General features: G+C 44.5%; 2 protein-coding genes across 2 annotated transcripts; one reads left to right on the top strand and one right to left on the bottom strand.

Moving 5' to 3' along the window:
- Positions 1-1546: 1546 nt before the first annotated feature.
- Positions 1547-5163, top strand: EV420DRAFT_1617145 (uncharacterized protein; the record flags this gene model as incomplete). Its single annotated transcript, XM_060475203.1, has 12 exons — positions 1547-1709; positions 1977-2252; positions 2496-2611; positions 2663-2842; positions 2898-3097; positions 3457-3561; positions 3612-3708; positions 3758-3937; positions 4008-4193; positions 4242-4504; positions 4608-4611; positions 4663-5163. The coding sequence occupies 12 exons, from the start codon at positions 1547-1549 to the stop codon at positions 5161-5163; spliced, it is 2271 nt and encodes a 756-aa protein (XP_060337522.1).
- A 678-nt stretch (positions 5164-5841) lies between these two features.
- EV420DRAFT_655056 (uncharacterized protein) lies at positions 5842-6838 on the bottom strand. The gene has a single exon (XM_060482944.1). The coding sequence runs from the start codon at positions 6686-6688 to the stop codon at positions 5921-5923; it is 768 nt and encodes a 255-aa protein (XP_060337521.1). The 5' UTR covers positions 6689-6838; the 3' UTR covers positions 5842-5920.
- Positions 6839-12207: the final 5369 nt, after the last annotated feature.

Below are 12207 nucleotides of genomic sequence, written 5' to 3'. Positions count from 1 at the left end.
TTCCTGTTTTTCTTTCTTTCGCCTTCCACCTACTCATTTGCTCGCAATAGGTACATGAAGCTTGGCTAGCACCTTTTGTTGATCATTGGAAGGGTGTATATGGGCTGGCGCAACGTTTTGGACCCCTTTTTGCTGTCTCAGAATGTTCGTTCGCTATCCCGCACCTGGATCACCTTTCGCTGCCATGCTTCCTCACTTTTTGCATTCATGAGCACTGTATAATGTTCCTGACCTTTGTGTCATATTTGCAGGAGGTCATTATGACCGTACTATGACCATCACTTCTTTCGCACTACTATCCAAGTGACTGAAAGGGTCGTTTACTGCTCCGTTATTCTGTCCTCTCTTCAATTTTGGTCTGATTTTACTATGATGATACATATGTCATCGATGTCTCCGATGTTCAGGTCTCGATGGACGTTGCATTTCCTCGTTTCCTCGAGGGACATTGATCCTGGGCACACAAGTACTGTACCTTTGCTAGCCATTACCAAGGACACATTGTCTCAATATAGTTTCAGTTTCGTCAGCATTATGACGCTTGTATGACGTGTCATTGAGATATTTAATCCTGCTGTGGCTATTTATGTAGTGCCTCAGCCAGGACTGGTTGTGCCCTAATGCTTATTTCTCTTCGTTCACTCCCTAGTCCCTTCGTATGGATCCGATCCCGTGAGACGCTGCATAGTTATCGGCACTATGTTGTCAGTCACAGCGGCAGGGTCCTACGCGGTCTGCGATGCTACTATAAAGTACATTGACGTGATGATACTATTTAGTACATTGACAAGGCTTGGTAGCAACGGCGCAGAAAACATTGGCTGTTTCCTTTTTAGGGACCGCTTGCCAGTGCGACGACTACTACTACTACTACTACTAATTGTCGGAAACTTCCTAAAACCCTTATAAGGAAGCTGGCAATATAATGACCGGATAAGTGACGGCTCGGCAGGATATGTGGCATGTCAGGTCCAGGTTACCGTATCCGTAGTAACCCCCTTAATATAATGTCATTATATGCGTCGTATTAGCTGGAAGTGCCATAGAAGCAAGTACACACGAGAAAAGTGCATCAATAGAAGGATAGATGTAAGACACTCACCCTCTTCACATATAATATGGATAGTTCCTCGGTCCTGGTCCAGCATCGATGTTTTTGGCTCCTTGTGAGTCTCACGCTGATTCCAATCAAATGACGGCATTGGTTGGCCAGGAATAAATACGATGGCATCAGAGAACGACGGAAACACGTTCATCTTGCTTGTATGTATATGATCCAGGGATCAGAAAGCAAATTGGAGGCAGGGAATTCAAGCCAATTATGTTATTTCATCAGATTTCAACTTCTACTTTACTTGATTTTTGTGGCACTATTAATGAAATCCATGGGATACTGATTTAATCTTGCGGATCATGATGTCGGAACATGCGTTTTGATATGAGATCTAGGATTTCTCCGAGATTAGGTGAACAATTATATGTATGCATGTACACGGTAAGGCTTCTTCAGTCCATCTTTCCCCCATCATTCTTCTGCAACCTCAACATGTCCTCAAATATTCTACCTCAGCGTCGAGAGAGGTGTCCTTACTGCAGCTGCTTCTTTAGCATTCAGGGAATTGGAAATCACAAGCGAGCTTGCAAGCAGAAGTCAGACCAGCAGTTGTTGGATTCCCAATTCCACAATGATTTGGACCAGCAGACAAGAGGTACGATATACAAGTTGCTTGTCTACAATTATTTTAGTATTCTGAATTTATTCTTTATAAAGCTACAGCAAACTCATTCACACCAATAAACATTATAGGATCTGCAACTTTGGATTATCATAGCACAGAACTTGAATGTATGTTGTTATTATTTTGATATCAGATATAATATCTAAACAAAATCTTCAGGTGTCAATGAAACATCTCCAGAGTCCTCATCAGTTGATGATCAAGTTACTCCAGAAGATAACGATACTTCCAATGCAGCTTGCTTGATTCTCAATTCCATTGATCATGTCAATCTGATTGATGAGAAGATTGTCAAGGAATATCATCCTTCTGCTATTTTAGATCCTCAGATCTTGCCTCTCAGAGATTTTTTAGCTGACAGCACAAGCAAGCAGAGTTCACTTTTTGATAGCCACCCTTGGCATCCATTTTCATCTCAGTTGGATTTTGATTTAGCAGAATTCATTTTGCGTACAGGCATGAATCATCAAGCACACAGTGATTTTTTCAGCATCATTGACCGATGTGGAGGCAGTCAATCAACAGAATACACTATCCAAAATGAGAATGATCTTGCAGAAGCATGGTCACGGGCAGAGAATTTGTTTACCAAGGTAAATTCATATCTTTATTAATATACTTATACTCAAATATTACTATGTTTTCAATAGTTCAAAAAGGAAACAATATCAGTTCCATATAAAAATGAAGTTCGAAATTATGATGTCCACTACTGACCATTATGGGATTGGACACTTGATTTGTTACGGGATAAAGATCTTGCACCACATTTTGTATGGGATGCAATTCATTTATTTTGGGAAGATAAAAATGGCATTCGAACATGGTTTTTTAATGAACCATGGTCAGGAAATATATTTTGGGAAGTTCAAGTAAGCAGATATTATTGCCAATCTAACTAATATACTTAAATTTAGCTATAGAGTTCTCTTCCTCCTAATGGAAAACCTTTAGCATATATTTTGTATGCTAATAAATCACGTTTATCTTCATTTGGTACTGCCAAAGGCTATCCAGTTATGGCACGCTGTGCTAATCTTCCTGATCAAATCCGAAATGGGAAGAATTTTGGTGGAGGTTGTGTGGTTGGATGGCTTCCAATTGTGAGTTGGATATTTTTGCTTTTCAACTTTTTTTTATGAATCTTGATTTTTACAGGTTGAAGAAGAAGAAGATCATAAAGGAAAGCCATCATGGATCAATTTCAAGCGAGTTGTCTGGCATAAAGCTTTTCGGAAAATTCTAGGATCTCTTGCACAATATTCTCGCAGTGGTTATGCCTTTCAACCACCAAATTCAGACAAAGTTATAATCTTATATCCTTTTATTCTCATTCTCTCTGCTGATTATGAGGAACAGTCAGTATATTTCATATTTTTATAATATATGCAAGCTGATATTGCTATAGTTGTATGATGACATTGACCAGAGGTGGCAGAGCAAATTATCCCTGTCCAGTCTGCTTGATACCATTGACAAATCTATCAGATCTTTCAATAACATATCCATTATGGACAACTGAGTCTATGAAAGAGATATATGATAGAGCTTGTTTGCTTAATGCAGATCAAGCAGAAGAACTTTTGAAATTACATGGTCTCCGTAAAGTACCTGTAAGTAAAAAATTTAAATACAAGAAAAGCTATTGACAATTTGTTCAGAACATCTTTTGGGAAATAGAATGATCTAATCCCTATCGTGCTGTATCTTGGGACAGACTACATGCTTTCCAAATTGGATTATTTGATCATCTGCTATCACGGCTCATTGAGCATGTAGATAGATTCAAGGGCCGAGATGCTAAAGTTAAAATTGATGAAGTGTATGTAAAATATTAAAAGTAATTACTTATAACTAAATCTTTTTGATTAGGATTAAATCATTTCCACGATGGAGGAATCTTACCCATTTCACATCCATTTTTTCTTTTGACTTTGCTGATGGAAAGAAATATGAACATATGTCACGAGTAAGTGTGTATTATTATAATTTAAGTTCATTATTTATAATACATTTAGCAAATCCTTTTTGCTGCTCAAGCAGTTTTAACAAAGGCTGCGGATCCTGCTGGTTATTTGCTTCTTAAATGTATTCGAAGTCATTTAGAATTGGATGTGTATGCAGCAATGGATGTGCATACTGAAGATACGATAAAGGCTGGACAATCAATAATGCAAGTTTTTGGGGAGAGAATGAAGGTATATTAATAAAACTGATCAATAGCTCTTTATACTAATAAATGTTTAGGAGTATATAACAGCTACTCAGGACAGTGATTTTCAAAATCCAACACATTGGGATATTCCAAAAATGCATACACAGCAACATCTATTCAGTGATATTCAAGGAAAAGGTGTAACAAAAAATTATAACACTAAGATTAACGAAAGTATGCATGGACCACTTAAAAAGGCATATCAAACACGAACAAACTTTAAGAATGTTGCTGATCAAGTAAGACTTCATTCTTTTAAGATATGATTTAATTTAATATACTTTTAGATTCTTCAAACTGACCATTGGTACAATGTTGCTATGCAGATTCGGCAAAAGGTGGATCGATGGAAAAAGCATACAAAGTACAAATCTGATTTGCTCAATGCAGATGATGATCTACCTGAAGAAAAACATTTCACTATTGAAACTCATGTATCTGATAGTCTTTTGGAGAAAGCATATCTACATAGTCCTAAAAAGACATCAAAAGATCCTAGCACATTTTCTGAGCTAGAGAATGCATTTTCTCATGATTTAGCTTATGATCGGTTTCGAATTCGTCTTGGAGGTTTCATGACAGGATTTCTGAATTGAGTATCAGAAGGATGTATTGCAAAAGGAAAAAAAATTCATTATTCTCCTAATGACAAGGCTAGTATTATTGATTTAAACAAATATTGCTTTTACTGAGATTGAAATTATATAGATAACAACTTATCAAACTCTTTCTGTCAATTATCAGTCATACATAAATCTAAAGCAGAATTCAGACCTACTACGATGTAGTCCAATGTTCTACAATCATCCACATTATGATGGTGTTATTGTCAATACTACTGATGGGTTGTATGTGGCAGAATTAATTCAACTCTTTGAGTGTGAATTTAATGAACAGAAATATCCATTGGCATTAGTTCATCCCTATGATGCTCCTGTAACTGATGGCCATCTACGTTGGAAGCATCAAAGAGATAAAGATTTAGGATTTTATCGAGTTCGTGCACGCCCACGAATTCATTCAGCCTTTGTTTCTATATATTCTATTGTTCGTGGTGCACTCCTGGTAAAAGATGCAGACTCAGATCTTAATAATGGCCAGGATTACTTCATTGTGGATATCATTGATACTGACATGTTTCTCCGACTCAAAAAAATTGAATCTCAGCTTCGACATAAATTCCGGGTTTCAGCCAATCGGAGATCATAATTGATAGGGCTGCACACTGTACAATATACAATATATAGGTATAAAATCATGGTCTCAGATGGTTATGAAACTATCCATATACTGTACCATATGGCCAGTTTAAAAGTCCTATCAGTGTTAGTATATCAGATTAGGGATGTGCACCGTACCATTATGGATACAGACAATATGGCTATAGACTATATCAAAACTCTTGTTCATGGTATGGTACAGTTGACTTCAAATCTGTACTATATCTGTACTGCTGTTCATATACAGACAGTTTTACAGTGATGACAAATATCTAGAGTCAAGATGTGAGTGTTATATGCTTTATTAAGATCATCCGTACTTACCTCAATTGTATTAGACTATCTCTGGCCACTCTCCCAATGACTGTATTTTAATTGTATGAATACGGCCATATTTTAGGTCATCAAAAGTAGCCATGGTATGGGCCCATATCCATATTCACCGTATGTACCCACTGTAGTACAGATACAGTGCACATCTCTATATCAGATCCTTAGGTCAAGGACATCATGGATGTGCACCCTATCATTACAGATACAGCTGTAGACTAATGTATCAAAAATTCTTGTTCACTGTATGATCTGATTCGGATTATCTTTGTTTACTAGTGAATAAATTAGCGTAAAGGAAATAAAAATATTACAGCAAACTAGGATTGAACACAAGCAATGGCAAAGTTACAAACACACACAAGGCATTCTACCAACTAGACTATAGTACCATTATTGTATTGATAAATTAAACTCTATATATGTGCCCACGGGAACAAGAAAAGGCAAAAAAAATAATACCCCTCGCCGTGCTGGGCACAGCAGGGCGTAGGCGTCGAGAGCAGGGTTGGGCATCGAGCTGTTAGTGGTATCAGTACCCCTGCCAATGAAATATGACATTTCGTAGGGATGGAGAGTGATATACCACTTGTGGGGGGCAAAAAAGTCGGCAGGGCAGGATCGACGGCCGTTCGACGATGATGGGGGGGGGAATGGAACAGAAATGACTTCACCACTGTATTTCCCGTTGTTGAAAATGGGAGTGGTGAGGCCATTGCCCCATGTGGAGGGCTGTGGGGGGCGATACGAGGTGGAAAGGGCGGGTGTCGGGATGGTGGGCGGGCAGATGGTGTCGACAGGGTCAGGAGAGAAAAAAACATCGGAATCATGATCTCCCACTCAATGAATGGGAGATGCATGAGTTTGGGGTTGGTAGGTGGGCAGGGTGGTGTGGTAGAGCCCGATGTTTGGCGGGGAGCGGTAGGCAATGGCGGAGGTGGTAATCGTCGTACAGCTATGATTTTTGGCGCGTTCAATGCGCACTCCAGTCGTCCATTGATGGTCCAAGGCGCACAGTAGTCGTCCTCATCGTCGGCCGTTGGCATCTCGACTTTCCTCCTTCCATCCCGCTCAATCTCTCCTGCCCTTTCCCGCTCCCACATGCCCTGGAACGTCCTCCACAACCCACCCCTACTCTCCAGCATGGCCCTGCACCATTGTACATCCCTCCCGGTCCCTCCCATTCCCTCCCATTGTCGCCACCATCGTCCGGGTCGTCGTCGTCATTCCCATCGTGCCATTCGGGTTCATACCCCCCCTCCTACTTATAGATGATGGCCGATATTCAATTCCTAGGTTTGTTTTTACTCGTCGGTGGGTTGTCCATCCGTGTGTGGACACGATTGGCCCTGATGTTGATGTGGGGGTAACTGGCCGAGTCGGATGGGGATGGTGGGCCGTATTTGCAGCACTAGGGGCGTTGTTGGGCACCGTGGTCATTGTCGATGGCTGTGGTTGTTTCATCCATCACGTGGAGCTAGGTCTAGTGCTGCCTCGCAAGAGGGCTTACACGCGGGGGGTGGGGAGGGTGGAACGGTCGCTCTGTGTGGCTGTTGGGGCTGCCGGGTGCATAAATAGACCCTAAAAAGAAGAAGAAGAAGAAAACATATGAGAACATACCTTTTCAAGCCCACGAAAAGGCTGTTGGGGAGGCGGATGGGTGTTAGTCGTCAGCGAGGTGGTAGTTAAAGGGAAGAAAAGAAGTAACACAGCCACTCGATCACTGCTCGGTTGCTTGGACCGCAGCGATCGAGGGAGCGGAATGAGTGTTTGAGATTCATCCACAGCTCAAACCACTCACTCTGACGACTCATAGGCTATCGTAATATTCTGTAGTAAGTAGACATATAGCAAATATGTATATTTGGGTGGATCAGGATATTTATCGTATAAAGTAACAGATAAACGGTATTTCAAGAGTATCTGAAACCCATGGCCCTTCGTCGATGTACCTTACCGTCCTGCCTCATCGCCGCCTCTCTGAAACCTCGTTGAAGTCGTCTCTGTGATTACACATCCTTGTAATACAGTATGCTGAAGCCCTGCCTTGTTAGCCACTAACTCTTATCGACTTAGATCAACCTAGGATCGCCACTCGCACTTCGGTGGACAATACGCAAGGAGGTCAAAGGCGATGAAATAGAGCCAGTTGCGAACTTAGATAGTCACGAAGAAAGGAGCTTTGAGTTAGGTAGATTAAACCTTAGCCGAAGCTGGGGTTTAGACCAGCTGAGGCTCTACTTAAATACACATTGACTACACTAAAAATAGTACTGTGAGAACGTCCGATCAGGACCGCGTGTTGGAGTAAGCATGAATATGTAAGGAAAAGAAAAAGAAAAGAATAAACCATAACATTACCCCCTCCTCAAGACTCGTTCGTCCCGAATGAGCCTGAGCTCTCCCCCTCTGTCGCTGATTCTGTGTAGTAAGGGTTTGACTCGTCATCGTTTTCCTGATCACTACCGAAGTCCCAATTTTCATGGATTCGTTGTAGATTTTCTAAGTTGATCTCAGACTCCTCCTCGTCAACCTCGGATTCGACGGCGGGTACTCCATTTGCTTCGTTCGTGGTGACGCTGTGTGCAGAGAGGGAAGAGGGATAAGAGTCTTGTTGGGTGTCGCTGTTATACGACAGTCCATCATCGGCCCTGGTTATCTTCCCTCTTATGCGTTGTATCTTTGCCTCATACTCGTTAACCAGTTCCTCCGCATTGGCCATGTTTGACCGTTTCACCCATGAATTCTCCTCCATTGGATAACCTTTCCACTTTACGAGGTACTCAGTTATTGTTCGGCGATTTCGACCGCGTCCGACTACTTTGTCCCTTTGTTCTACTATCTCCTCGATTTCGTACTCTTCTTCGTCGTCGATCAGCTCCGGGGGTGGTCTCTCAGGATGTGGCTGATTTGGAAATGCGGGGGCGACGTAGGGAGTCAGGAGGGATTCGTTGAAACGGTTGTGGATTTTCCAACCGACTGGTAGTTTTAGCTCGTATGCTGAAGTCCCTTTCTTTGCGACGATAGTAAAGGGGCCCACTCGTCGATCCCCAAGTTTCTTTGTAGGATGTGGGAGATGAAGGTTGGTCATATCGAGCCATACCTTGTCTCCTACTTGATATTCAACGGCCGTACCCTTGTGCTTGTCGTAGGTTTTCTTCATCGATTCCGCCGCCTTTTCCAATGACTTCTTCGCCTCGCCTTGCGCCTTTTCTATTTCTTCTACCATTTTTCCCGCTGCCAGAACCTTGGTCGTCTGTCGGGGGTTTTTAATGACCTCCCCATCCCTTCCGAAGATGACTTTGTAGGGGGAATACCCTGTCGCTGAGTGCTGGCGATTGTTATGTGTGAACGCCGCCAACGGAAGCCATTCGCTCCAGTCGTCTTGCCTATCGTTGATGAACATTCTGAGGTACTTCTCGATCTCTTGATTGACCCTCTCAGTCTGTCCGTCCGTCTGGGGATGGTATGCGGTGGAAGGATTTCCCTCAATATGAAGGAGTCAGTAAAACTCTTTCATGAATTTGGAGACGAATACCGACCCCCGATTGGAGATTACTTTCTCGGGCATGACGCCATAGGGTACGTAAACGTAATCCCTTAGAATTTTGGCGAAGCCGAGAGAGGTAAGTTCTTCGCTGCAGGCAATTGGAATGATAGCTTTCGAAAAATGGTCTACTATAACGAGGATAGAGTCGAAACCTTTGGAATTTGGGAGTTTGGTGATCATGTTGACCGAAATATGGGTCCATGGTCGTACCGGGACCTCATTGGGATGTAGAGGAGCCTTTTTTGGGTGGCGATCTGCCTTAGTCCGCTGGCATATGTCGCACCCTTTTACGTAGGCTTCTACATCTCGGCGCATGCAGGGCCACCAATAATCGCGTAGTATTAATTCCTTGGTTTTTTCGATTCCTGGGTGTCCGGCAGTGACGTGGTCATGTTTGAGGGCAAGGATTTGTCCGCGCAGTTTGTGGTCAACGGGTACGTAGATACGCCCGTCGTACCATAGCAGGTCTTGATCACGGGAAATCCCCTTTTCATGGTTTAGGGAGTCTGAAATCCCTCTGTCCCAACGACGGGGGTCGTGCGTAGCGACCTTGATCTTTTTGTGTAACTCCTCGGCGGTGGGCATAATTAAGGCCCTGAAATGTTCCGCCTTGAGAACGGTCACATCCCGATTATCCTCCTTCCCCTGATCGTGGTCGGCTCTTCGTGATAAGAGGTCTGCCTTACGATTTTGTGCTCCCGGTTTGTGATGCAAGGTGAACTGGTACTCCGCCAACTCCGTTACCCACAGGGCTTGTCTTCGGTTGAGTTTCTGGGGTTTGCGGAAGTACTGAAGGTTAGAGTGATCCGTCCAGATCTCGAAGTCTTCTCTTGCTCCCATGAGATACTGACGCCATTCTTCAAGGGCGATCATGATCGCCAGGAGTTCCTTGTCATAGATTTCGTAGTTGCGTTCTGTCACGGACAAGGCCTTGGATAGAAAGGCCACGGGTCGCCACTTCTCCTCCTGCCACTGGGACAACACCGCGCCTACCGCCCCTTCGCTGGAATCCGCTTCCACCCTAAAACGCCCTTCGTCCAAAGGGATGGCTAATACCACATCCTCGCGAAACAGTTCCTTGAGTTTTTTGAATGCCTGCTGCTGTGCCTCTCCCCACTTCCACTCCTGCTTCCCGGTAAGCGAGGTTAACGGTTTTACGTGCTTGCTGTAGTCTCAAATGAAGCAGCGATAAAAGTTGCAAAATCCGAGGAAAGATTGCAGCTCTTGCTTCCTTTGGGGAACCGGCCAGTCCAGGAGACCCGCAATCTTTACGGGGTCCATACGAATCTTCCCCTCGCTGATGATCACCCCTAAGTATTCGGTTTTCTCTACTTCGAATTCGCACTTTTCCGCTTTGAGGAAGAGGTTGTTTTCGCATAGTACCTGGAGCACCTTTCGCACAATTCGTTTGTGTTTGGCCTTGGTTTTGGAGGCGATAAGTATGTCGTCCAGGTACACCGATACTTCTCCCACGGCTATAAGATCTTTGAAGATGTCGTTCATCATCCATTGGAAAGTGGCGGGGGAATTGGTGAGCCCGAAGAACATTACCAAGGGCTCATACAGGCCGCGGTTGGTTCGGAACGCAGCTTTCCACTCGTCCCCCTTTTTGATCTGCACATTGTTATAGCCCCATCATACGTCTAGCTTGGTGAAGTACTTGGCCCTCTTCAGTCGATCCATCAGTTCTCCGATAAGCGGTAATGGATAACGATTCTTGATTGTCATCTCGTTCAGCTTTCGGTAGTCCTGTACCGGGCGAAGCTTTCCATCTTTCTTTTTTACAAAGAAGAAGGGAGACGCCATAGGGGATTTGGACGCCTGAATGCGACCAGTAGATAGGTTCTCGTCTAAGAACTTATCTAATTCCTCCTGTTCCGCTGGATTGAGAGGGTAGACTTTACAGTCTAGGTTCGCATTTGCGTTGGGGATGAGCTCGATAGCGTGATCCCACGGTTTTCATGGGGGCAACTCGTCAAAGTTCTCTTTATCAAACACGTCTTTGAACTTGTGGTACTCCTCGGGCACAATTTCTTCGAAGGATTTGGTGACCTTTTTTGCGTTGGCCTAGGCCACCAGTTCATTGGCCTTGGTGCCCATGGCCCGCACGTGGAAGGCTTCCTCGAAGTCTATGACCAGAATAGTATCTCCCTCCTCGTATTCTTCTCATCGCACTGAGGGGTCAGTGTCGGGCAATGAAAACGGGATCTTCCAGCATGCACATCGGGCTAACGTAACGGCCCCCGTGTTCCAGTCTATTAAAGGGTTATGACGTTGTAACCAGTCATGTCCTAGGAACAAGGGGGTCAAACCCAAGTCGACCACGGCTAATTCGATCCGTTCCACATGATCCCCAATACGTAATCTTACTTCGGCATACTCGGTGATGTCGCCCCCTTTGTTTCTTGTGCCATCAGCATTATAGACGGGGACGGGTCGAGCAGCTGGTTTAAGATTAAGGTCATGTGCTCGGGCCCAGGCGCGGTCAATCGAACTTCCTGTAGCGCCGCTATCCACTAGGGTGCTTACAGCGTGGGTCTCCCTCGTATCCAGAGTCTCCAATTGTACGTTTATTGAGACGTTCCGTCCCTTCCTTCCTCGTATATACATCAGGGGCTTCTGCAAATCCTCCATCCACTGCCACTTCTCCCTGGCTTGAGCGGCCGTCTCTGTCTGCTCCTCCAGCTGATGACACAATCGATCCGTCACCTCTTCTCTGCGTCTCAGGTGTACCCATCCGTTGAGGACGGCTCGAGCCGCCGAGTCTCCTTTGGCTAGGCATAGTGCCTGGCGGGTCCACAGCACGCTATGGGGCTCGTAGTACATGTCTCGGATGTGGTACCGCGGGGTGCCGTCTTCCTGCGGGGACAGTCCTTTATCGACTTCCTTGGGGGTCACATGAGACGTCCCTTTGGGTGGCGTGATTGGGATGTCGGACCGTAGGTGGGCTTCCTCGTCTTCGACTTCCTCCAATGAAACGGGAATTGTCTTGCTTCGAGGCGGCATTTGGTCACCGGGCCGAAGAGGGCCCCTCGGCGGCACTTGGTCACCTTCCGTCGAATTGGTGGAGGAGGGCTCGCTGCCCTGTGTTCGGCCCCGGCCAAGGGCGCTTGTGCGCGGCATTGTAACCTCCACTGTAGATCCATGCTTACT

The sequence above is a fragment of the Desarmillaria tabescens genome, assembly GCF_030435595.1.
Source record: "Desarmillaria tabescens strain CCBAS 213 chromosome Unknown EV420scaffold_3, whole genome shotgun sequence".
Taxonomy (NCBI): domain Eukaryota; kingdom Fungi; phylum Basidiomycota; class Agaricomycetes; order Agaricales; family Physalacriaceae; genus Desarmillaria; species Desarmillaria tabescens.
This window is presented reverse-complemented; position numbering and strand designations above follow the sequence as displayed.

Excerpts from the sequence above, each read along its gene's own strand:
- EV420DRAFT_655056 (XM_060482944.1), bottom strand. The coding sequence starts at position 6,688 with ATGGGAGGGACCGGGAGGGATGTACAATGGTGCAGGGCCATGCTGGAG.